At 40.3% G+C, this 26,867-nt stretch overlaps 2 protein-coding genes across 2 annotated transcripts; one reads left to right on the top strand and one right to left on the bottom strand.

The window, feature by feature from the left end:
• The first annotated feature begins 1,997 nt into the window (after positions 1-1,997).
• ascc2 (activating signal cointegrator 1 complex subunit 2) lies at positions 1,998-16,248 on the top strand. Its single transcript, XM_085785938.1, has 19 exons — positions 1,998-2,104; positions 3,591-3,697; positions 3,821-3,979; positions 4,528-4,701; positions 4,861-4,990; positions 5,086-5,153; positions 5,322-5,435; positions 7,092-7,204; positions 7,319-7,393; positions 7,508-7,612; positions 7,715-7,783; positions 8,776-8,850; positions 9,202-9,439; positions 10,162-10,358; positions 12,308-12,427; positions 13,090-13,314; positions 13,404-13,491; positions 14,157-14,248; positions 15,105-16,248. Exons 2-19 carry the CDS (start codon positions 3,614-3,616, stop codon positions 15,274-15,276), a joined length of 2,298 nt encoding a protein of 765 aa, XP_085642064.1. The 5' UTR covers positions 1,998-2,104; positions 3,591-3,613; the 3' UTR covers positions 15,277-16,248.
• A 52-nt stretch (positions 16,249-16,300) lies between these two features.
• On the bottom strand, positions 16,301-25,566 carry rnf215 (ring finger protein 215). Its single transcript, XM_085785939.1, has 10 exons — positions 25,122-25,566; positions 23,621-23,764; positions 23,128-23,199; positions 22,362-22,447; positions 21,625-21,679; positions 21,391-21,495; positions 19,847-19,966; positions 18,999-19,142; positions 18,280-18,382; positions 16,301-17,591 (listed from the first exon to the last, which is right to left on the bottom strand). Exons 1-10 carry the CDS (start codon positions 25,416-25,418, stop codon positions 17,569-17,571), a joined length of 1,149 nt encoding a protein of 382 aa, XP_085642065.1. The 5' UTR covers positions 25,419-25,566; the 3' UTR covers positions 16,301-17,568.
• Positions 25,567-26,867: the final 1,301 nt, after the last annotated feature.

Genomic DNA, 26,867 nt, shown 5'->3' with positions numbered 1-26,867 from the left:
CAATACTGAGATAATTTTTTAAGCTAAACTCTTATATTGGTTCCAACTTCTCAAAGTTAGACACTAAACTACACTACTGTATCTTCATTTTTTTTCACATACTTTTGGCCACATAGTGTGGCTGAACCAGTGAAAAACAGTTTTTGATCTGTAAAGTTTGGTTGTTTTCAGGGGAAAGCGGCTGGTTTCTCTTCCTACAAACTCATAACACACGTGTTGTTGTGGATGAAACAAACATTCAGACTGTAGCAGCGTCGTCTACTGAGTTCACATGTATTTGAGCTCGTTGAGTCGCTGCTGATCCACGTTGACTCGTATGTTACAGACCTGTACGATATTCAACCTTCAGTGCAGAGGAGGCAACATACCTTTCCTTAGATTCAGTGTCAGTATAGATTATAGCTGTAGAATATTATTTATTAGAAATAGAAAACTGGAAGAAATGATTGGCTGTCACCGTGTACAGGCCTACTGAATTAACAAAAAAAAAAAAAAAAAAAAAAGATTTCTGTTATTCCTGGATGGAAAAGGCAAGCCATTAAAACGGGTACCATGTGGTACAGTATTACTGCTGCTTGAAAGTTATGATGTATGAGAGTTTATTTATTGTTGTTTGAGCCATAAAATATTTATTTTATGCTTTACATCCAAGAAAACGTCTTTGCTTTAGCTTTACATCACAAGCCATGGAAGCAGACAAAATCCAGTCTCTGTGTTTGTTGTCGTTTATTTTTGTTTGTAGTTGTAGTTTATTATTTTTGAATAAATGGGACAGCAGACAGAATATACACTAAGCTCTTATTGCATTGCACATTTTAGCTTTATTGTAAAAACTGAAGCATTTACACTAGTGGAGAGACACAAACCAATAAACCAGTAAATGAATAAAGGACTCGCACAAACAAGAACTAGATTTATTGTTGCAAAGCATCAGCCAACTATCAAACAAACAAGACGACCAATGACCGACTCTCTGGAGATTTTTAATAATCTATCGATGCTCTCTGATGCTTCATTAAAAAAAAAAGAAAAAAAAAAAGTACTTAGTATGAATCATGTCATAATGAGGAGAATAGCAGCGATTTGATAAACTGCCTTCTCCTCATCCTCATCGGCCTTCTCTCTCTGTGTCATGGGAATAATTTTGTTTTTGTTTTATTTGTTTTTTTTATAAACATAATTTTCCAAGAATTTCATGTGTCAAGTGTCGTCATTGATTGATTATTGTCTTGTTTTGTTTTCTTCTATTAAAACTAATGTGTTCAGGTCTTATATAAAAAGTTAGATTAACTAATAGTATGCATACGAAATACAGTATAGTATAGTAGTAAACGCAGACCATAAGACATGAGACTGTGTATTTATCCCACACATACTAAATTTGGTTGTTAACAGTAGCATTGTAGCATAGGCTACAAGGTAAAATGAATACAAGTAGAAAAAATGCAAATATAGAAATTTAAAATGATAAAAAAATATATATAAAAAACGATGAGAGAGACACATTCTGTACTCTTATGTACCAGATTATTTTGATAGTATAAGTTATTTACAAGAATAGAAAATGATATACTACATAGTGTTGGTAGTTGTAAGGCAGAAAGAAACTATTGCACATATGGAGGGGGGTGTATGGGAGTGTACAGGAGTAAGTGCAGTTTGTACACAGACAGAAATTGAAGTGGTAGACATAAATAAATAACTGTAAACTGTGTTAATACAGCCTAAACAGTGGACTGAATAATATTAACTAATAAAATTAATTACTGATAACGAATTAACTAATTACTTTATGGAAGCACTTGGATTAATACCATAGACTGTAAAAAGAATTAATACCTGTGATCTGATGCTGCGCTGCTCTCTGGTGCCGCGAGGGGGCGACAAACGAAATGGCGCGAGTGCTTCCACTGCGCTGCCTGCGTCACGTAACGTCGCTTACGTCATTACGTCACGCCTCACGTCACTTCCTCCTCCCAGCAACACAGACAGACCAGACAGATGATTAGAAAAACGTTGTGAAGCTGAAACTGTCCGAAGCTGCGACGACATCGATGAGATGATGGCTTGAAAGAGAGAGAGGCGCAGACAGCCGCGTTGAGAGGTGACAATATCGATATAGTGATTAATTGATAATTTACAGACGACTCACGTCAGCAATAAAACAAAATAAAACACAAAACAACGGCTGGTTGGTTGAGTTAGCCGCGGTATGCTATCGTCAGTTAGCCGCTGTCCATTCATTAACGAGCTGTCACGTCTGTCACTCAGGCTGCCTCGGCTTTAAACACAGGCTATAAGTCAGAAATACGATGATTAACTACATGACATTAGTGTTTATGAGCTGTTAAAGGTGTAAAATGTGTAACACTGCTACTTTATGTAGCTATAAGAGCTGTTAGCTAACTAGCCAAAGTGCCTGTGGCTGGTAGCTGAAGTTTTTCTGACGTGGTTTGTAGCTGCTGGTTGTTACGTGCTGTCTGCAGGAGGAGACACGAGGAAAAGGTTCATTTTATTTGCTGGAGCTTTCAGTGTTTCTACAACCTCCTCTTTATAATAGCAGGAGGCTAAGGTGACTATGACAGGCTGTCAGGAGACTTATTTACCTAACGTTATAGCCTTATCTGGATTGTCCTGACGACCTGCACAGTGCTGCAGCTGCACTATGTAAGTTTTTGACAGGTGACAACACTGTTGATTAAGTTAAGATAATATAATCCTTTATTTGTCCCACAATGGGCAAATTTACATGGATGCAGCAGCAGACAACAGCAAAGAAATGTACTGGACAGATAATAAGTAACAGATAGCAATAGCAATGAAAAAGAAAGCTGTATGTGTAATTAATAGAGTATGATTAAGACTAAAAGAATAAATATATATATAATAATAATACATAAGAATTATATATATATATATGCCGTGTCCTGCACAAGGTTCTATAAACTTAAATCCTTGAGTTTAGTTTCACCATTGCAGTACAGTACTTTGATTTTTGTCATTTGAATGTCATTAAGATCTATTTGAAGACAACACGTCATATATTTATTTTATTATAATCAAGGAAATATAATTATTTTCATCCCTATTTCACTTTTTCTTGAGCTCTCTGTCAACAGTATGTTGTATATTGTGTTTTTATAGACTGTCAGTCAGGAGACATGAGGTTGCTGTGTCAGGGATTGTGCTGATTGGTTATATGTGGATTTGATGCCAGGATGAGGCTCATTCCTGATACTGGCACTGGTTACTGTTAAAATAATGATTCCTTATCTTCAAAGCAGAAATTCTCTGAACAGAAGAATTTTTAGAATTTATTAGAAACTATGGATAAAACAATGAGATAACGTTGGACACTGTCATAAAGTGCAACCGTTATAATCCCACATAAAAGAAATAGCCAACATAATGGGTATAAGTATAATTCCTGAGGAGAAATAAAGTGCATGGCAGCATAATAGGAAGTAGATTGATGTGTTCTGTGATTACAGCTACAGTATCTCGTTTTCATGTCCTTTGAACCCTGAACTGACTGATGTGCAGATCCAGAATGTATTTTGAGTTTGTGTTTTGTTGTTTTGACTCTGCAGAAAACACTAGAGAAGGTGAAGCCATGGCCTGTGCCCGAGTGCCACTGGAGGAGCAGCAGGTGACGGAGCCCGGCCCTCTGGGAAAAGAGCACACACTGCCTGCGCTGGTGAGTCAGCTCTCTTCATGCTGCTATGCAAATATTACATTAGACTGCACTGCCAACAACAACAGTCTGTGCTCCTCCTCCTCTTTCTCCTCCTCCAACATCAACTCTCTGCCTCCACACCAGCACCCGGACAGGAAGGAGGAGCGATGTTTTGTGCCTTACAAGCCTCCACCAGAGGACAGCTCTCCCGCTGAGGTGGAGGAGTTTCTGGAACAGGGCAGATTTATCTTAGAGGATCTGGAGTGGCTGCTCGCACTGCCCCACGACAAGTTCTGGTGCCAGGTAAGAGATTGTCAACGTTATGTTTAACACCTTCCTGAGCCACGGTTTCGTTTGTTTTTGTTTAGTCCCAGCTCTCTGCTGAAGGCAGGAAATAAGAAAATAATACCACACGTCTGAGGAAAGTGGTGAATGCAATTAGGGATGTCATGATTAATAATAATAATAATAATAATTGTATTTATATAGCACCTTTAAAAACACAAGTTTACAAAGTGCTTCACAAAACAATACAGAAGAGACAAGTCACAAATGCCATAAAACCATAAGGGGTGGACCGCCCAAGCGATACAGCAACACAGGCAACACAACAACCCAACAACAAATTGAGACCCAGGACAACTCAAATTAGAGTGCAGGATGCAGTTAAAATAAATAAAAGGGGGGTATACATGATAAAAAACAAATAAAATGAGATACAATATCAGTAAAACAAAGACCATAGCATAGATCATAGGATGACATCAAATAAAAGCACGTCTGTAACCATAGCAGATGGAGATTTTGATGGTTTATGCATTTGTCTTGTTCTCCCTCATCTTTCCCGCCAGGTGGTGTTTGACGAGTCCCTGCAGAGATGTCTGGACTCGTACCTGCGTCACGCCCCCCGGGGCCTCGACCTCGCCGCCCTGCCCTCCTCCCCGGCGGTGGCCGAGATGCAGCGCTCCATCCACAGAGTCGTCTTCTTGACCTTCCTCAGGATGGCGACACATAAAGAGTCCAAGGTAGAAGCATGAAGATAATCATCTCATACTTCTACTTGGTTATAGTGTCATTGATCAAGTGATGTAATGTCAGATTTCTTCATGCTCTTCCAGTCATGGTATTGTCTCTGTGTAAACGGTTGTCTCGATGTGTGTTGTTGGCTACGTTTCATCCCTCAGGATAACTTCTTCACCCCGGCCGTGTTCGGAGAAATTATCTACGAGAACTTCCTGTTTGACATTCCCAAAATCCTGGATCTGTGTGTCCTCTTTGGAAAGGGCAACAGCCAGCTGCTGCACAAGATGATCGGTGAGCTGCTTACCCTCCTCGTTTCTCTCTTATTCACGTTACCTGTAACATATTTAAAGTTACATGATCCTGTGTTAACCTTCATGTCCTTTCAGAGAACATCTTCACCCAGCAGCCGTCGTACTACAGCGACCTGGACGAGACAGTGCCCACTGTGTTACAGGTGAAAACACAACTTTATACTTGAAAATGTAAGATTGGTTAAAGAATATATGAGTTTATTTGGTGGTTTTTTTTTAAAGGTGAATTCAACACAAAAATAATGCACTATTTAGAGTAACGTGTGATGTTTTTCTGTGAGGTTACAGTTTGTGTTCTCCTCATGTTTCAGGTGTTTGACTCGGTCCTGGATAAATGTGGTCTTCAGTGTGAAGGAGCCACCGCCATGGAGCCAATGAAGCTGAATGCACACAAGCAGCCCACTGCCATGACCATGAGCCAACAGGTCAGACACACACACACACACACACACAGCTACGTTGTACTAATTTGCTGGTTTAAACATTCAAACAAGTTGAATTCTTCTCAGATTAAGGTAAAAGAAAGACTCAGCATGTTCATTAAAGCAGTACTAAAGAACTTTCAGTTTTGGTTGAGTTTGGCGGCGCCTGTGGACCAAAGCGGTAGTGTTTTGCCTGAAGGAAGACTCCATTTCCCATGAACACTAGCGTGAAGCCCTGTAAATATCCTGCATTAAAATTAACAGAAGACATCAAAACTAAGTTTCTGTTTCCAGTGGATCATTTCAAAGTGAAAACACAAACATAATCCATTGCTAAAGTGCCGTTTTGCCTGTTCCCTACTTGTTGTGACTCGCAAAAGTGAAAGTGAAACTTAAGTGAGAGCAGGGTTCCTACCATGCTCCTCAAAGTTGCTTAGTGCCAGAGAAAGAGATACAGACCCCCTCAGGCCACGACAGAGGTGTCATTCAACTTGTTGTAAGTCGATGTATCATCACAAAAGTTATGAAAATATTTTATGAAGGTTGAAAAGTTACTTAGTGTTGGTTTAACTTCCCCTTCAAGATGAGTTTAAATGATTAAAGGGATAGTTCAACATTTTGGCAAATTGGCCCATTGCCATAATCCCTATAGTAATAGCAGTAGGTTCATTACCTTTAATTGTCGGTGTAAGCTATTTTTAGAGCGGAAGAGCAGAGCCGTGAGCGTGACTATAGCGATTATGGCAATGGGCCAATTTGCCAAAATGTTGAACTATCCCTTTAAGGGGCCGTGTCCACAGGACGTGCTTTCAGTGCTCTGGGCGTCTACTTTCCATTCAGATCCTATGGAGTTCAGCGCTCGCAGCGCTCAGCGCCCTTGGCGGAAAAAACGCTCTGGGCGCTTCCTTTTTTTGTCGCGGTACTCAGAGCGCTCAGAGTTGAAATATGTTCAACCTTTGGAACAGCGCGCCGCTCGTCAAGCAGCTCGGAAGTGAGACGGCTCATTTTGTAACCTGGTTACGGCAGCATTCTGAGAGCGCTCAGAGCGCTAAAAGCGCGTCTGGTGGACACTGCCCCTTAAAGGTGAACTTTGTTACCTGAGACTATATGTATACTATATGCTTAGCAGCTGTCTACGTGTAATACACATACTGTATGCTGATGATGTAGATTGTGTTTGTACAGAAACAAAAAACATTTCCACGAAAAATAAAAAAAATCTGTGTAGTCTCTTGGTTTTTTTTATAAGACACATCTTTGGGTTTCATTTGTGCAGATTGCAAAGAGATAACTGTAATTAAATTAAACTGACATATTGAAATAAATCAGACTTTGTTAAGAGGTTGACTGCGGAGGCTGCTGTGAAAATGAAAATCTAAAGTGCTGCACCAACTTCCTGAGATGAAACTAGAAGAAACTGAGCTTCACAACAACAACAATGTTTTATCTTAAGTTGGTTGTAAATGTCTGTGGACAGGAACATTAACCACAGGCTGCAGGAAAATTGGACTAAGACTTTTCTAATTGGATGAAAACCTGAATGATTTTGTTTTAACTTTTATTTTAATTTGCTCTTTACTTCCCCACAGAGAGCGACACTGCATCTTCATACGTTATCATTGATTATGTGTTTCTGTTTTCTTCTTCTCTGTGTCTCAGGACCTTGCAGATATCATTTTGTACCTGTGTGACTCGACCACCACCATCCATGCCTTCCTGGACATCTTCCCTGCCGCCTGCTCCACCTTCCACTCCCACGGCTTCCTCAGCAGGTACAGTACAGACGGAGGACGGTGCTGTAGCTTAGCTCTCGTAGCTCGGGCCTCATCTGCACGAAACAAAAACTCCTCCTCCTGGTGATAAACTCTTGTCTCTCCTCCCGACAGACTGACCTCGTTTTATGAGACCACTGTGCCTGACCTGGAGAAGGCGGTGAGGAAGAGAAACTTTGACGATAAAGGGTGAGAATCTGCCTCAGGGATTCAGTTCAATAAACAAAAAAAAAAAGAGAAAAGCCAAATAACGATGATGATTAAATTCTCCAACCTTTCCTCCTCCTCCTCCTCCTCCTCCAGTCTTCAGGACGACTTGTGGAAGAGGTTGTCCCACTCGTGTCGTAAGATGGTGGAGACGTCTCACCTGCTGCTGCACCACACCTGCCTACAGCCCATCCTGGAGGGGTGAGCCGGCCGTCACTCAGCCTCCAGACTGACAATGCATCGTAGCTGGGTTAGATTTGCATTTTACACGCATTAAACCTGCTGATGTTTGTCGCCCTGCAGGAGAGAAAACATGCAAACGTTTGCAGAGGAACTACTTCAACATTTCACGTCTTTTTTAACTGAGAAAAGGTGAGACCATAACACTTACAGATCTGTACTTTCCTCAGAGATATTTGATGGTTTTCTGACTTTGTTCCCGTTGAATATAAGAAGTGGTTTGTGTGTTTGTGTTTTGCTGGAGCTGCCATAAGCAGTTTGTGATTTTTTTAGCAGTAACATCCTGCAGATTTTGCAGGAGTACCCGTCTGCAGGGAAGATGGCAGACAAGGGCGCCACCACAGGTCCATATCGGAAGTCACAACCAGAAGTTGGTCTTTTTTCGTGTATATTATTCACCATTCGCCGCTCCATACCGGAATATATATTAAAAAAATAAAAGACATTTTGCAGTTACATATTTACCCTAACTGCATAACTTACTAGTTAACTGACTCTTAATTCTTTTCATGATTTTATACAGTATGTAAAACTGAGATGTTAGCAATTACAATATAATCACGTGATCAAGTAATTATGTTAATGTTTCATCGATTTACAATTAATTTTCTTAGATAACACGTCACACATTTTTAGATGAATGATAATTAAAACACTCTTTCTCTTACCGTTCCATCTCTTGGTACCTATCGTATCCCCATATCGTCTCTGTAAGGCAAAGCATCTTTATTTATGTAGCGCATTTAATTCCAAGGCAATTCAATGACCTTTGCATAAAGACAAAACATTTAAAAAGAACAGCATAAAACAGCATAAAAATACAATTAAAAAAAAAAAAAAAAAAGTAAACATTATAAACTGTAGTCTGTTTATCTGTCTGATCTACTGTTTAAACCATAGACTGTAGGTTTGAACCATTTGAACGCAGCGCTGAATAAGTAACAAGATCTTGCGGTTGTGTCTTCCGGTATGGATTGGACCCATGGCGGCGCCCTTGTCCCTGCAGACGGGTCCCTCTCTGTTTTTGAGTAAACTGTACCCATTAGATGTTTAGAAGAATCTGTGGTTGTGGGTGATTCACCGCTTAAAAGTTTCATGTTTCATTTCTCTGGTCGTCCTCTCAGGTTCTTAGCCGACTACGATGAGCAGTTTCCCCTCAGTGACGACATCAGCCTCCTGCAGCAGGCGCTGCCCGTCATGTATCCTCCAGCTCTACAGCTCTGACCTCACACAGGCAGACTTTAATTTTAATTTTAATGGCTATTAACAGCTACAAATTAGATGTCTAGACGAAGATGAGAAATTAAAGACCCATATATCTAAATTTAGGTTTTCTGAGTCATTCGGTGTAGACGATGAACAGAAATGTAGATTTATACATCTGTAGCTTTGTGCTGGTCCCTCAACATTAACTGAAGACCTTATTATAGATATTTAAATTTCATGATAATCAATAATCATACAGTTTGAATGAAGCATTTGTAGCAAATAATAATGAATAAACTCCTGCTGTATCTTGGTATTGGTCCTTGACCACCTGTCTGTGTTAGTGATGAGACCAGGATGTCCTACCTGCTGCAGGGCGTGGCGAGCGCCTGGGACAGCGTCGGGCGACGGAAACCACACAACCAGAATCAAGCTTCTAAAGTTCCCTCGTTGTTCTCAGCCAATCAGGGAGCGGTGGGCGGGGCCGGCGCTGCCTCTTCTTCAGCCAGCTTTAAACCTCAGGAGGTCCAGACAGCAGCAGGAGCCGAGGCCATGGTGGACGTCCCCCGAAGAGGAAACAATGTGAGTTGGATGCGTTAATTTATCACAGGAAGCTCAGATTTGATACACACAGATAATAGCATAAAATGTATTAATCTGATTATAATTTCCTTAGAATTCATCAAGATGACATAAATGTTTAACTACCGGCCCAGAAAGGAAACACACTCACTCTTATGTGACAAAGAAAAGCATGAAAGGCTCAGATTTTAGAAACTGAAGCCGTAACATTGAGCATCTAAAGCTAACGCAGTCACTGTCACCATGGGTGCAGATAGATTTTCTGTTGCTCTACTGATCGATCTGCTGTTGCTGATCAGTTTTTAGGATCTTAATAGAAAAGAGGAAGCAGCAACAACTTTTATTCCTGTTGCACCTGACATGCATCAGAGTGCATGAGTACAAACTGCATGACACTAAATTCAATTAAATTCAATAAAAGTTTGCAAACTCACAATATAAGATGCAATAAACTCACAGAATGAATGTAGAACAAAAGTATGATTCAGTAAAAGATGTAGTATGTACGGTGCTTTATCTGAGGTACGAAATAAAATATGCCAGTGATGTATCAATAGTTTCAGAGGATTTTCAGGCAGAAATAAATGACTTTAGATGAATAAATAAATGTCAGCTGATGTGAGAATAGATTTAAAAACAGACCACAGATCCAGGAAGGAGATGACTCGAACCGACTTTAACAGCGTTGGTGTGTCTGTGTGTCTGTGTGTGTGTGTGTTCAGGGCGCGGTGTGTCCGCTGAGCGAGCCGCAGCTGGACTCTCTGCTGTCGTGTATCAGGGACCTGCTGCCTGACCTGGGGGAAGGTTTCCTGCTCGCCTGCCTGGAGGAGTACGGCTACAACTCTGAGCTGGTCATCAACAACATCCTGGAGGACCGGTTGGCGCCGAGCCTCGACCAACTGGACCGGTCCATGCCAAGGTCACACACACACTGAGCTTCACATACACACACACACACACACACACACACACACACACACACACACATAGAATAGAATATTGTTTTTTCTTCTGTTCAGTACCAGAGAGTTTTGTTTTTTCTTGACTTAAAGTGACAGAAATAACACGATTTCCTGCCTGAAGCTCTGAACACGTCTGCTGAACACAGACATGCACTGCAAAAACTCAAAAGTCAAGACTCAAAGTCAAAAGAAATCTCTTTCCACTTAAAATAAGACTCATCACCTTAAAATTAACTTCTTTTTAGATAATTTTCACTTGTTTCGAAAACAAATCTTATAGAAAAATCTGCCAGTGAAAGCAAGTTTTTTGTGCTTGTAATAAGAAAGAAAAACTTGCTCCACTATCTATCTATTTTTCTACTTCTTACAAGTAAAAAATATGCTTGAAAAAAGTAAAAATTGTCTAAAAACAAGCTACTTTTTATGTGATTAGTCTTATTTTAAAGGACAATTCCGGGCGAATTCAACTCTGGGGTGTATTTTCATATCATTTTAGGTCTAAAAGAATGAATCTGAAGATTTTCAGTTTAATCGCTCCTGTTTTGCGGTAGTTGCATCTGTCCCCGCGTCCCCACGGCAGCAATGAATGGGAGTGGATGTAAGTTCCGCTGTTTAGGCTGTTTCCAACCCTCAAAGCCGCAATTTTTTTCCACAGACAGCGTCAGATGGCTACTCAAACATGCACGGAGAAGTTTATTTACTTCAAGCAAGCCGACATGTTTGTAAAACTAGATCTAATTCAAAGTCTCCCGGAGTCTCGCGCGAGACCCAGTTGCCGTGCTCGGTGTGTTCAGGTGCAGTGGGAAAAGCTACCGTTTGTGTCATAAACACAGGAATATCAACTCTTTACTTGCTTCAAGTAAAAAAAACTTCTCGGCGCATGTTTGAGTAGCCACCTGACGCTGTCTGTGGAAAAAAATGTACACTTGAAGCAAGTAAAGAGTTGATATTCCTGTGTTTATGACACAAATGGTAGCTCCGACTGCGCCTGAATACACCAGCACTGCAACTTCGGGCTCGCGCGAGACTCCGGGAGACTTTGAATTAGATCTAGTTTTACAAACATGTCGGCTTGCTTGAAGTAAATAAACTTCTCGGTGCATGTTTGAGTAGCCATCTGACGCTGTCTGTGGAAAAAAATTGCGGCTTTGAGGGCTGGAAACAGCCTAAACAGCGGAACTTACATCCACTCCCATTCATTGCTGCCGTGGGGACGCGGGGACAGACGCAACTACCGCAAAACAGGAGCGATTAAACTGAAAATCTTCAGATTCATTCTTTTAGACCTAAAATGATATGAAAATACACCCCAGAGTTGAATTCGCCCGGAATTGTCCTTTAAGTATAATGAGATTTGTTTTGACTACAAAAAGGGAAATATTCTTGGCAAGATTTTGAGTTTTTGCAGTGTGTAGGAACAGGCAGAACTTTGTGTCGATAACCAGACGAAGCCTGACACAGAGTTTGTGTTTTTAGGGTTTGGCTTCAGTCGACCTGCTTCTCTTCGGTTGGATTATTTCTCTGCTGTAATCAACCTAAAATGATGCAGAGATAAACATGTCCCAATAACTGTATTGAACCGTCTGAGTGGTTGAGTTTTATTCTGTGGTCTCTTGTCGATTTTGTGCAAAATCCAAAGCTGGGAACATTTTCTTTGTTTGTACAACAGTGGTTTCAGAATCAGAATTACTTTATTGATCGCCTTACTCCTGAATGGGAAGAAAAAGAAATCAACAAAAAATGTGATACACATAGGAGTTGAAAAAGGATCAAGATAAAAGAAAAATATTCGTACTAAAATAAAAGCAGAAATAAGAACAGAAGAAAATAAGATGCAATAGAATAAGAATAAATAAAATATAATAATAATAATTTACATATGTACATGTACTTTCCATCCTCTCAGGCCGGTGAAGGAGGAGCTTCCAAATGTCCTGGAGAACAGATCCAACGTGTTTGACGATGATGAGTTTGACGTCTTCCGCAGGGACCAGGTGGACATGTCCCGCATCTGGAAGGGCCGGAGGTAAAAAAAAAAAAAAGCACAAACGATGCACTTACTAATCAGAAATTAAAAAGCCCCTGATGAACATAGAGCCGTATAGTAGGAAAAAAGACAGATGTTTCTTAAAAAGCATCTCTGCATGTACGGCAGCCAGTTCATTCCAGTTTTTTTTTTAAATACCAACACAAACAACTCATTCTACTTATTGAGACACTGATTCAGTTATATGAAGATTATAAAAAATATATAAAAACCATTGCTGGGATTTAACATTGACATTATCACACCAAATTTTTTTAAACTCTTCCTAAGTTAAAATATCTGTGTTGTGTTGTTTAGATATGAGTATGAACATGTTTTCTTTGCATTATTCAAGGTTTTTTTTTTTTGTAGTTGTCATTTTCTGCCTATAAATGCTCTAAAATTACAATATTTTTGTTTCAAATTTGGGAGAAATGTTGTCAGTAGTTCATAGAATAAAATAAAACTGTTCATTTCACTCAAACACATACCAATAAATAGTAAAACCAGAGAAACTCGTCTTTTTATATATTAAAAATCTTGCTGTTTAATCTGAGCCAGGTAGGACCCAGGTCCAGATGTTGCTGCTTCTTGAGCCTCGTTCCTCCGTTTAAAACCGTAACGGAAAGTGAAACGTCTCCGTGTTTCCTGACTCCCTGCAGGAAAGGCGAGAACATCCGAGAGATGCTCAACGACAAGCAACACGTGGACGAGCAGAGGGCCCGTTACCACGCCTACGAGACGGTGGTGGACGAGGTCGTCATCGAGCCCGGGGAGTCGGCGGAGGCGTATGGCCTGGACGACTACGACGACGAGTACGACGACACCTACGACATGAACCAAGTGGGAGCCAACGACCTGGACGGAGACAGTCTGCTCAACAGAAGGTGAAGAGTCGCTCAACTTTGAACTTAGTAAATGAAACGATGTGAAATGTGGAGGATGATGAGTTAATTCTCCTGTTGCTCTCCTGCAGACCGTTCACAATCCCACAGGTGCTGAGGAAAAGCAACAAACCAGAGGAAGAGGAGGAGGATGAAGACGAAGAGGAGGATGCTTTACAGGTACAAAAACAGCCGTCACCCACTGTTTCACGTTCATGTAGCTTTAATTTAGACGCTTTGAGTGACACCGTGGATAAAATTTCATCTTTATATTTCTATTCAAGTAACATGAGATGTCACATCTTTCTTAAACCAAATGGATTTTAGTGGAGAATCATTTGTTCCCAAAGTGGGGGTCGTGAGATGATTTCCAGAAATCAAATAACATTTGAAAATTATTAGAAATACTGCATTTTAGCTGTAATCGTTAAAAAAGATAAAAGTAGTAGTTAAAATTAAAAATAAAACCATGCAAATACGTTTTCCTCCCTCATTTTTAGATGCCCACAGATCGTGTCTGTTGGGAAGATGATCTCTGAGTGGCCGTCTCCAAAATTTAACCATCTCATTATGAGAGATTAACGCTCAAAATGTAAATTTGCACAGCAACAATGTTTACATGTTTACTCAGTGCTACGGTTTATGGGTTGCACATGAGCATCAGCATTCACTCATAAGTTTAATTATATTACTTTCACTGAGGTATTCTGCTTTGTGGCTGTTCTGTTCAATTCCGTTATTCCCTGGTTTCTATTACTTAGAATAAAACACTTTTGTCTGCATGTTTTTATTCTGTCGATTTTTTTTTCCTGCTGTGTTTTACATGTGAATCTCTTTTATTTCAGAACAACACAAACAGGGACCAGTTCGTGCAAGACCCGGCTCTGCTGAGGGAGAGAGCTGAAGCTAGAAGAGCTGCCATGCAGCAAAGGAAAGGGTAAAAAAAAAAGTTCACGCTGCAGATTCTGCAATAACACATTTACATATTTTGTCTGCCTTTTGACTGGATTTTTTCCTTCTGTGAATTGACGGTCAAGGTTAGACAATGCATAATTGATAAAAACTCAAACAAAAAAGTAGCACAAAAAACGTTATTTTATCTAAAGTGATTTTTTTTAAAGGGATAGTTCAACAATTTGGCAAATTGGCCCATTACCATAATCCCTATAGTCTTAGCAGCAGGTTCGTTACCTTTAATTGTCGGTGCAAGCTATTTTTAGAACGGCGGAGCAGAGCCGCGAGCTGCTCAGAGCTACGCTACGGAGGCTCATGGGATTTCTTGGTTTCCCTCATCAAACTCAGACAGAGTTGTTTTAGAGGTAAATTCATGCAAAACCACTGATGCGCGTTGCCTTCAGGGGCAGTTTTTCAGCAAGCAGTCTCTGTATTTACCTCTAAAACAACTCTGTCTCATAACGTTCTGTTATTATCTCACAGCGTGGTGAATGTGCAGGTCACAACTTGTCCACAAGAGTGTTTTGGAGTTGTTGGATTGTGTATTTGATGAGTTTGATGAGGAAAACCAAGAAATCCCATGAGCCTCCGTAGCGTAGCTCTGAGCAGCTCATGGCTCTGCTCCGCCGTTCTAAAAATAGCTTGCACCGACAATTAAAGGTAACGAACCTACTGCTATGACTATAGGGATTATGGCAATGGGCCCGTTTGCCAAAATGTTAAACTATCCCTTTAAGATAGATTTAAAAGTTTAAGGAAATCTTGACATTTAAAAATTCTGTACAAAGTTATCTTTACATCTTTAAAACCCTCTGCCTCTCTCTCTCTCTCTTTGCCAGCTTCCGACCGGAGCGAACCAGTAACGTCGTCGGCCGACCCAAAGGTCAAGGTCAGACCCAGGAGACGTTCCTGGACCGGCGCAAGAAGGAGGCCAACAAGAGCCGCACGTCCAACCACAACCGACGCAGCATGGCCGACCGCAAGAGGAACAAAGGCATGATCCCGTCTTGACCGGTGTGACGGCGGCTGCTGCTGCTGCCGACGGTGACGGACGGACAGAGGACGGACGGAGGACGAATCAGGTTCTGGTGTTTGTTAGTTGCGGGTCGTTCGAGCCCTGAAGGAGCCTGAGAAGAGAAGAAAAGGGAAAAGTCCTCTAAGGGTTTTCAGTTGAATTAGTTTACAGTTCCTCTGCACTTTAGCCTTGTGTTGTCTCTGAACATCATCTCCTTTTAGTGATTTTCTTTTTTTTTTTATAGCTCATTAAAGAAAAAACAACAACCAAAGTTCTGAGTGTGAGGCAGCGACTGAGGACAAAGAATAAGAGCTTTTCTTTTTTCTTTTTTTAATTTTATTTTTGCCAAGTAACAAATCAGTTTATTATTAAGATCCAGAGTGACTGAATGAAGTTTCTTTGACATCATCATCAAGTAGACAACATAGGAAAACAAAGGATGAGGGATTAATTGATTGATTAGAGAGACTGCAGTTCCTTCTGTAGCTGGAAGAACAATTTGTGACCCGGTGATCAAGTCTGGACGTCGCTCTCACTCATCGCCATCGCCCGCCAACGCCGCGACGAGGAGCTTTTGGTGTGGAAGCTGCTTGCATGTAGCGTTCAAAAAATTTGCGTGCATGTGATGTCATCGGTTCGCAGCTTTCACCACTGTTGTCCAGCCTTCGCAAAAAAACAAAACAAAACAAGAAGAAGTCGTCGTCTAGAGACTCTCTGACCATCTCGTTCTGATGCTGTGGTGTTTGTGTTTGGAAGCACATGCTGTACAGAGCGGCCTCACGCCTCACACACACTAGCCGTAGGTAAAACCTCCTACATGTTGCCATGCACAGACTATTTTCTATGAAGAGAACAGATCTATCAGAGCGTTTTGTAACAAAAGAAGCACATGAAATTTGCTTTTTGGAGTTGACATTGCAAAGAAATGAAAAGAAAACCATAAAATAAATACAATAATACTATGTTTTTGACATCCTTTGTCTTTGGCTCATTACTCACAGGATGCACAAAAAATAAAGTGGATTTGACCTTTTTCCTTTTATAGCAGTTGAGCATGTTGGAGACGTCACTGGAGATCCTTCAAACTAAAGCTGCACAGTCTACGCTATTTTCCTACAATGTTGAAGTGACACTTTTTTTTTTGGTAACTTGAAAGTTTTGGACAGAAAAGTGCCTCAAATTTCACTTTGTCTTTAGACATTTAGATATTTACTGTACGCAAACATACAGTACAACTATACCCTTCAAAATAAGAGTCAGCTATTCTGCTAAAATACATTAATTTGCTCTTATTTCTTTAAATAGAAAACTAACACCGAAACAAGGAAGATCATTTTCTTCACGATTTTCACTACTGATCCAAGATGGTGCGTTCAAATGCAAAATTTGATTTTCATTCATTATGACGAGCTGTGCAGCTGCGTGTCAGTCAGTTGGGTCACGTGATCATATGAGATACGTGTTCTCGTCAGTCTGAAACAAAACACACTATCACAAACAAACAACCTAAAGATTAAAAAAATGAATGAAAAGCGGAGTGAAGTGCATCTACAACTAAAACCAGCTACTGTAACTTATACACATGTCAAGTTTTGAACTCATGGAGGTTGTGTGTTTGTAGTTTCTGCATTGAAGTCATAAAATTAATAATAAGGCAAGTTAAGTGCAAACACTTTTTCTTTTTTTCCACGTCTGCTACCAACGGTGGTCCAGTTAAATCTGCACTACGACTACAGAGCCTCTACATCTAAAAACAAGTCACTGTAAATCATGAGTTTGGACACGAGATGAGCGCACGTTGTTTAAAAACCTCAGGTTGGTTATTTTTGACATCGTTTTGGACCTAAAGTAAAGTGAACCAACGTCTGGTCCACGACGTTTTAACGTCACAAAAGCACCGACTGCTCGTGCACAAACAGACAGACGGTGTTGGTGTGAAGAGAGTCACGTCTTCACTGCTGCAGATCACACGTACAAACAAATATTTACACGGCTGTACAGTAACATGATCCCAGGAAGAAGAAGGAGGACGAGGAAGAGGAGTACTGTTCATACACAACAGCACCGGTACAGTAACTTCATAGTATTGTGTTGTTGGTACTACCACTGTTAATGTCTGCCAGGTCAAAAATATCACTGCTCCACAGTCCAGACACGTTTAGATTTGCTCCCACAATCCATTGCTGCATTGCTGAGGTCAGTTAAAAAACAAAAGGTACAGGAGGAAGAGAACTGATCCCAGAGCTGCTGCTGCTGCGGTGGCGGCGGTGGAGGAGGCGAGGCGACCGTTAACTGTCTTTACAAACGCTGCCTGTGGACGGGACGAGAAAACACAGTCTGAGGAACTGACACGATATAAAAACTACAAGATCAGAGAGTAATGGAAAATGTATCAGCAACGAGTTTGATTATCGATTTCTGCTTCTTTTTGTTTCATTTTCTTTTTTAAAGTGTGGTAAGAGGGAAAAGCTGAGCATTTCCTCCTCCCTGCTTCTCAAATGTGTTTATTTATCTTCATCTATTATATGAAATAAATATTTGACAATAGCATTATATTATATTTTATCGACATTGAATAAAAATAACAGCTCTATTTTAACCTCAGTGACACTTTAACCTGGTTAAATAAAGAAGAAATGAAAGGTAAAAAAAACAAAAAAACAACGATACCAGACAATGGACGGATTTCTATTAATGAAGCAACAAAGTCAGAATGAATGTGTATTTTTTTTTTAACAAAATAAGCTAAAATCTTCCATCTTTTCAAAAACATTCTGTAAAAACATCTGATATGAAAAATTACATTTCTATTAACTCCTATAATAATAATATGATACAATGATTATATGATCCAGTAATATCACAGCAGAAATGCTAATGCATAATGAGAACTTTTACTTTTTGATGCTAACGGTTAAATATTTTTATTTGCATTGGGTAAAAGATTGATGATGATGATGATGATGATGATGATGTGTGTGTGTGTGTGTGTGACTCACTGAAGATGCTGCGTTTGCACAGAGGACAGGTGTGTTGCAGCAGCAGCCAGGGGTCGACACAGTCTCTGTGGTATTCATGGAGACACGGCAGCACACGGAGACACTGAGGGGACGACAACAACAACACAGGGATAAGGTTAGATAAGATTCATTAAATAATTCATTCATTCATTCTTTTATTCAACCTTTAGTTGAGACCTCGTCTACATCGTAGCTGAGCAAAAGATAAGTTAAAATGTCTTAGACACAAGAAACAACAATGTTGATATAAAACTGTATAATAAAAATAAGAGTGTATAATCTGCTAAAACAGGAACATTTGGAAGTAAAGAGTGATATAATTTAAGATTTCAAATGTTAGGATGAAGGATAAAAGTGAAAACATTTTAGATAACTCAGCAAATTATTCAATGGCAAAATTTCATGAGTCATGATATGAAGCAGATCACAGAAACTAATGAAAATGTTCTGGTTCATATATACAGTATATATTAACATATACACATATGTCCTTCCTGAGGGTAAAGCAGGAATTGTGCCTGTAGTTTAGCAGAACTGGTTCAGTGGGTTGGTGCATGAGTCACATGTTGAGGTCATTGTGCCTCAAGTACCAGTAATTATGTGTAAACAACTGAGGAAAAACTGTATCTGGCCTGCTCACAGGATCTACAGTATATAATAAATAAATGGTTGCGTGGCTGCAGTAGCTGCTGTCCGACCTGGTTGTTGTTGAACGGCTCCAGACAAACTGCACAGTTGTCCGTCTCCGGCTGCTGCGTCGGGTCGCACCACGGTTTGGGCTGACGATATGTTTTGGTCTTCAGGGACGACATCGTCTTCAGGACGTCCTGTTTAGGAAGCAGCTGCAGGACGTCGACATAATTACGACTTAATGAAGCGTCTAAAGCCCATCCCACGTTTTGTTTTGTATCTTTTATTAATCTGCATCTTTAACGTAACTAAAGTCATTGAATAAATTAAAGGGATAGTTCAACATTTTAGCAAATTGGCCCATTGCCATAATCCCTATAGTCATAGCAGTAGGTTTGTTACCTTTAATTGTCGGTGCAAGATATTTTTAGAACGGCGGAGCAGAGCCACAAGCTGCTCAGAGCTACGCTACGGAGGCTAATGGGATTTCTTGGTTTCCCTCATCAAACTCATCAAATACACAATCCAACAACTCCAAAACGCTCTGGTGGACAAGTTGTGACCTGCACATTCACCACGCTATGAGATAATAACAGAACGTTATGAGACAGAGTTGTTTTAGAGGTAAATTCATGCAAAACCGCTGATGCACATTGCCTTTGGGGCAGTTTTTCAGCAAGCAGTCTCAGAGATAATAACGGAACGTTACAAGACAGAGTTGTTTTCACCCAAAATGTTGAATTATCCCTTTAAGCAAAATAACAATATCTGCCTCCAAAATGTAGCAAAATAGCACGTATAAAGCAGTAGAAAATGAAAATAGTCGAAGTGCAGACACGTGAACCTCTGAAATCAAGAACAGGTGTGTACAGGTGTAAAAAAAAAAAAAAAAAAAAAATGCTGAGTCAGAGTTCACCTCCAAGTCGTCGTTGATGTGCTGGTGGTCCTGGTACTGCCACCGGGCCTGGACGATGACGCCGGTGCTGAGGATCAGAGCCACCAGGAGGACGGTGTCCCACAGCTGCTGCAGGTACTTCTACACAGAGAGACAGAGGAACATCTGTACGTCAACATCTGGCGGCTCTACAGGTCGTTATATAAAAACACATCTGTTCATTAGTCAGCTGAGAAAAGTGAGAAGAAAGTGAGAAGAAAAGGAAAATCGAACGAGCTTCTGATCATAAACCAGACTTCCTCTTGGGGTTAAACGTGTTCTGACCACTGATCAGATTTATGAATTTTTGCTTCATTGCTTTTCCTAAATATAATGATTTCTACCACAGTCGTAAAAGAACAAAACACAGATAAATAAACAACTAAACCTTCGAGGTCTCTTCTCACAGCCATACACAACAAACATCATCCACTAACGACGGCTGTGAGATACTGTATGATTGAAGCAGCAAAATAAATACTATATTAAAAATTGAATAAATAAAAAAAACTAGTGTGTCGATTATTTCCTCCCCCCCAAAAAAACATCAATCTGCAGCAGATAACAGTTGAGAATAACTGATATTCATTCAAAAAAACAACCTGTATTGCTCGAAAAGTAAACACATTGAACACATTTTGCACAGAAATGTATTTTTGTGTGTAAACATGAAGATGTTTTGTTTTATGTCTAAAAGATTTATGAGGAAGCACACAGCTGAAACTTTCATTTATTGTGTGTTAATCTTTAATCCCCTTCATTTACCTTTGGGTTTTGTTTATTTTGTGTATTTCTCATGATCAAAGTTTTATATGTTTAATTTCTTGCCTTAAAATGTGTTAGTTTAAATCCTACATTAGCGTCCAAATCAAATGCATACAAATATTTCTCACTCTTTCTCAAAGCTTCATGCAACCTTTTGTAAATAGATTGTTGTGTAAATGTGATGTGTGTAAACTCAGTGTTTTTCCTCTAATCTTGAACAGAGATACCCCTAGTAGGAGTTTTAGGTAACACTTTACAATAAGGGTCCCTTAATTAACGTTAGTACATTATTAAGCATTAATATATAAACGAATGTGTTAATTAATGCTGGGTAATGCATACATACATTCAACTTTTAAATGTATTAACTAACTTTGAGTAGTAAACATTAATTAACTGCTTACTAATAGGCTACATTAATTAATGTGTTTCCTAATCCTAAGTAATACATAATAATGATTATAACAGTTAATTCATGCTTAATAATGTACTAACTAATGTTAATTACCGCGTTTAACACGTTTTTGTTTCTTCTTCCTACTCCTTTTTGAACATGTTGTCCTTTTGTTTGTTTGCATTTTGTTTTTTTTTGTTGTAGATGTTGTTTTATTACGTTATAAAACTTTTATTTTTTCCTCTCTGACAATGGAGATTTTGTTTAAGTTTTGTTTCATGCATGTTCGAAATAAAGATTTCAATTCAGTTCAGTTCAGACAGCAGCTGCAGCAGCTGTCAGCCGCGCTGCTCTCGGCTCCCCCCACCTGGACCTGTGAGTTGGTCTCTCCCGTGCAGATGACGCCCTGCCACTCCCCGTAGCGCCCGCCTCTCGACCGGCCGCAGCTGGACCACAGCGTGAGCGTGGCTCCCTGCCCGGACACACAGCAGCAAGCGCTCAGTGTCACTGTCATCCTCACACACACACACACACACACACACACACACACACACACACACACAGACACACACACTGATCAGCTGACCGTTACCGGCCTCACCAGGTTGTCCTGCAGGATCGTCCTGTACGTGATTTTCGCCGTCGCCTGGAGACCCCTGCGAAGAGACGGAGAGAAGAAGTTTCAGAGAGTCAAGAGACATCCTCCGTCACCGTAGCAACAGTAGATCCACACACAGTAAATTAATTAATCTGAAGAACCAGATTAAATTAAGACAATTAATCTTGATCAAATAGGCGAAAAGTGAGACTGATGTACAGTGTGAAAGGACTTCAAGACAAAAGAAAAATGAATCAAATGTGACGTTTGTTTTTGCTTTTTATGCTGAGTCATTGTAATTCTCTTTTTTCATTGTAGCAGGAAGTGTTTTTGGTGAATTTGTGGGAATTTTATCACCAATTTTTGAGCCATGTGCCAAATAAATAATACTGATAATCATAATAATAAAACATCTGACTTCAAGTCAAATTTTAAAATTGATTTTACAACACCTATGTTTTTGCACCAATAAAGATGATAGTTATGAATAATGTGTTTAAAACAATCCTACTGTAATAGAAACAGTCCTTCAAGGAACTTCACCACTGATTAATATAAAACCTCATTAAATTACAATTTAAATATTTGATACACAGTCGAAACCATGTTGTTTACGTGACAGTGTCGAAGCACTGAATTGTTTTTTCCCGTCAGACAAGTTACTCACATGTAACGGCTACATGTGAATACGCTGACACATGAAATCGATCAGTGATGGGGGGGGGGCAGGTGTCCTGTACCTGAGCAGAGCTCCAATCAGCTTGGTGACGTTTTCGGACGTCTGGATCACGATGATGGGTTTGGACAAAACCTGGGACAGATCCATCTGCAGCGGAGACAATCAACATGAGCCGGACACACGCCAGAGAACAACTTAAAGGCCGATTCCGGGCAAATTCAACCTGGGGATATAGTTTTCTAACATTTTAGGTCTAACAGAAGGATTCTGAAGATTTTCGTTTTAATTGCTCCTGTTTTGCAAGTGGACATGTTGTGTAAACGGAGCTTAATACAAAGTCTTGCGAAGTCTCGCGTTAGAGTCAAGTTGTTTGTTATCAACAAAGGGAGAGTCACAATGTCTTCGTAGCAGCGAGAGTAAGTCTGGATATCGTTTATTCTGCCTGTAAACATACTGACGGTGTCAACTTGATTCTCACGCGAGACTTTGTATTACAGCTCCGTTTACAAACATGTCCACTTGCCTGAAGTGAACAAACCCCTTGGTGTATGTTTGAAGCTATCTGACGCTGTCTGTTGAAAATAATTGCGGCTGTGAGGGATTTAAACAGCCCTAGAATATAGAATATATATCTACAGGAATAGGAAACTAGATCCCCAGGTTGAATTTGCCTGAAATTGTCCTTTAAACACAGATTAATCTGATCTTCATGTAAAAGATCATATCTGCACAGACGCACCCACAGTCCACAGATAAATACTTTGTTTTCAACTGAAACAATATAATAATAATACAATATTTTCCCACTTGTGTTTCTGAACCTTCACCTCACTGACGGTGTTTTGGTTGAGAGCCAGGATGATCAGCGCCGACGCTCCGAGGACCAAGGCTCGCTTCATCTGCCACAGAGATAAAGAACATTACAGTTTCAGTTTCAGGTCTTATCACATTTGCATCTTTGTTTATGTGAAGCTATTGCACCACGGTTCATCTGTGCGATACTTCCTGTGCCACTGGCTGCTACACAACTCCTCAAAGGAGGAAGTTTTGATTTAATAAGGTCACAAACTAGATAAAAGGGTGTGTTTATGTCTCTGTTTGCAGCAGAAAATGCATTTACTTAAATTTACATGCATTTACATAAAACAATCAACTAAATATTCAACTGCGTGCATCGACCAGCTGCACTCTGTGTCTCTGATACTGAAAAGCATTCTGGGAAATATGCACAGCAGAAGCAGGCGAAGACAGGAAAGACAGATTTTCATCAGAGAGCAACTCCCAGCATGCACCACTCCACACCACACGCCCCGCACTCACTTTGTTGACCATGGCGTCGGCGAAGGACTCCTGGTTCCCGGTGGAGGCTTTACTGTCGTCCATCTCCACGGGGACGAGGCCGATCCACGGCTCCGGCTCTTTGGCCTCGTCCACGTCTTTCATCTGCGTCTCCTCGTCCTGAACCTGAGGACGGAGGAAATAGTTCTGACTTTTCTACCACAGTGTGGAACAATAATGACATAATAATTGCAGTTTTATTACAATGTTTTATACTTTGGATTAACCGAGGTCTTCCTGGTCTGTTTATCTGAGTGAAGTTTATTCCATATTTAGTCTAAATATTTAGTCTCACTCTTAATCTTACATCATTGTCATCTTTTACCATTTTCAAGTGTAAAATCAAACAGATCATTGTTAATTCCTACACACCTACACTCTCACTTACATGCACATTGCAAATGTTTGTCCCTTGACATCTGTATTGTTTGTTGCATTGTATTGTTGTTGATATGTTTATTATGTAATGTTTTTTTGTTTTTGTTTTGCTGGAGCCTCTTGGCCAGGTCTTGTCTGTAAATGAGAATTTGTCCTCAAACATTTTGTGCAAAAGTTTGGGCGTCCCTGGTCAAAACAGTTCAGCAAGTGGAAGATGAAATGATCTCCAAAAGGCATAAGGTTAAACATGAAACACTCTTTTGCAATATTTCAAGCAATATCAGTGTATTATTTTTGTTTTCTACAGTTTTAGAGTGAAAAGGGGAAACAAAGCAGCAGCCTGCAAAAGAATGGGAAACCCAGGAGACTTGAGCTCTCAGATAACTTTGACCAAGGTATCAGACAAGATATTTACCATTTGCATGCTGTCCCTTTTCATTTTCTGTCATTTTGAAAATGTAAAAGATGAAAATAAAAAATATACATATATTGTTTACAATGTAAAGGGAATGTGTCACTGACCATCACCATCACTGACCTAGGTCTTTTACTCTGTGTTTTTGTTTTGTTCAGACCAGACATGGTGAAGCAGCATTTAGCTGTTATGCTGCACACAACTGGAACAAACTGCCAGCAGAACTGAGATCAGCCCCAACTGTAAGCACTTTTAAGTCCAGGTTAAAAACATTTCTCTTTTCACGTGCTTATAGCAGAGCTCTTTTTAAGAACTTTAAACTTTATCTATTTTCTTTTAGGCTATTTGCTCTTGCTTTTAACTCTGTGTTTTGTGTTTGTTTTTATTCTGTTTTATGCTTCTCTCTCTTTTTTTTTAATGTTTTGTCTTTATGTAAAGCACATTGAGTTGCCTTGGTATGAAATGTGCTAGATGCCTTGCCTTGTTTTTTGCTTGATTGATCTACAACTTTATGCCTTTTGGAGATCATTTCATCCTCTACTTGACAGAAATTTTTGACCAGGGGTGCCCAAACTTTTGCATGATGCCATTGTGCTGTCAGTTTGTTTTCACCTATATTCACCACCACACATAGCCTAGTTATAATAACCCATGCAGCTCTAGCTCTGCTCTCTCTCCAGCTCTGCTCACCAGGACCAGCTCTCCCTCCAGCTCCTCCCGGTCCTCGGGGCTCCTGCTGCCCCCGCTGGACTCCACCACCTCCCCCTGCAGCACCGCGGCGCAGGCGTCGGGCGGCTGCTGCTGCTGCTGCTGCTGCTGCTCCAGGAAAACCTCCACCAGAGCGACCTGCTCCGCCGCGGACGCCGCAGACGCCGCCGCCGCCAGCAGCAGCCGCCCGCCGGGCCACCGCAGCAGCAGCAGCAGCAGCAGCAGCAGCACCGGCGGCACCGAGACCCGCACTCCGCTCCAGAACCGAGCCGCGGCCATGGTCCGAGCGACGGCCGAGAGGAAACAAAACACAGCTCCAAACTGTAGCAGACACACAAACCCGATCAGCTGTCAGCCATCATTTGTTTGGGAGAAGCTGCTGGCGTTTTCACACAGGTCCTCACAGACTCACAGACCCCGACGAAGAATGTAAACAAGCGGAGTCAGCTTCCTGTTCCGACCGGAAGTACAGGGAGGATTACTATCCTGTGCACAAAGAGTGTATACAGATGAGATGGATTCAAAGTGTGAACCATGCTGAATAAAATAAGATACAAATATATTAAAGCTGTCGAATTATATTATTATTATTACTTATTGTATTGTGTTGTTTTGTATTATTCATTCATGTAGCCTATGTGTGTTTCCTTACTTCCTTATATTTACTGTTTAATCACTTTTCTACTTCCTTTTCATTATTGTTTAATTATTCCCTATGTTCTTGTTTTTAACTTGTAACAAATTTGGTTTTTGAATATGTGGGTGAGGTTTTTATATAAGCCCTTTTGGGTTTCATACCTCCCCTTTGCACATCCCAGTCATTGTTCATGCTGTTTTTAATGATATGTTCGTGCAAAATAAAAATAAAAATTTAAAAAGGAATTTACTATAGCAGATTAAACTTGATTCTTGTTGAACCGTAAAAACCAGTAGGAACTAACCAGGAGGTAGTAGAAACCCTTGCAATACAGCAACAGAATAGAATAGAAATAGCCTACTTGATTGTCTACCTTTGCATGCAAAGTCAGAAAATTGTCTTTGGCTTGCATAAAAATGCATTTACAAAAAAAGAAAACATTTCATAACATCAGCAGCTAGTCTACCCATTAAATAATTTACATAATAGTTTACATAATCAATCAGTCAGCTAGCCATTCCCGTGTTAGAAGAATAAGAAACCATAAAAGAAAAGATGAAAAGTATTTTAAAATCAGTAACTCATAGCTATGGGTGTTATGTCATTTTCTGTATTTCTGCATTTCATTCATGCAGCTCATCATGTGGCAGCGGTGAAGTGGTAATCTCTGACTGAGATTTATGGACAGAAACACCCTGAGGTCAGAGGTCAGTAACCATGGCTGGAGCTGCCAGAAAGGCTTTAGCATCTCAGATCATTACAACAGTCAGCCATGAGCAGAAAAGCTTCAGTGGACACAGGTTTGCCAAAACTGGGCAGGTGAAGTCTGGCAGATACTAGGCTGGTCAGGTGGATCTGGATTTTTACTGCAGCAGCATGAGGGCAGACTGAGAACACGGCACCAACAGCATGAACTTGTTTTGTGTCAACAGTCCAGGCTGGTGGTGTCATGCTGTGGGTGAAGTTTTTTTTCTTTTTGGCCTCACTCTGAGCTCTGACCATCCATTTATATAACCTGTTTTACCATCTTCTACTGGGCATTTCCAGTCCAGTCATAACACATTCCTGTCACAAAGCAAATTAGATGTATT

The sequence above is a fragment of the Trachurus japonicus genome, chromosome 9, assembly GCF_045865225.1.
Source record: "Trachurus japonicus isolate A0001 chromosome 9, Traja_1.0".
Lineage (NCBI taxonomy): Eukaryota > Metazoa > Chordata > Actinopteri > Carangiformes > Carangidae > Trachurus > Trachurus japonicus.
The sequence above is the reverse complement of the archived record's forward strand: the minus strand, read 5'-3'. Positions and strand labels throughout refer to the sequence as shown.

Coding starts and splice junctions, on each gene's coding strand:
- ascc2 (XM_085785938.1), top strand. CDS start 3,614: ATGGCCTGTGCCCGAGTGCCACTGGAGGAGCAGCAGGTGACGGAGCCC. Junction 4,702..4,860: donor CGACACATAAAGAGTCCAAG/GTAGAAGCATGA, acceptor TTCATCCCTCAG/GATAACTTCTTCACCCCGGC. Junction 5,154..5,321: donor CAGTGCCCACTGTGTTACAG/GTGAAAACACAA, acceptor CTCATGTTTCAG/GTGTTTGACTCGGTCCTGGA.
- rnf215 (XM_085785939.1), bottom strand. CDS start 25,418: ATGGCCGCGGCTCGGTTCTGGAGCGGAGTGCGGGTCTCGGTGCCGCCG. Junction 21,496..21,624: donor CGATCCTGCAGGACAACCTG/GTGAGGCCGGTA, acceptor GTGTCCGGGCAG/GGAGCCACGCTCACGCTGTG. Junction 19,967..21,390: donor AGACCAACTCACAGGTCCAG/GTGGGGGGAGCC, acceptor CTCTCTGTGTAG/AAGTACCTGCAGCAGCTGTG.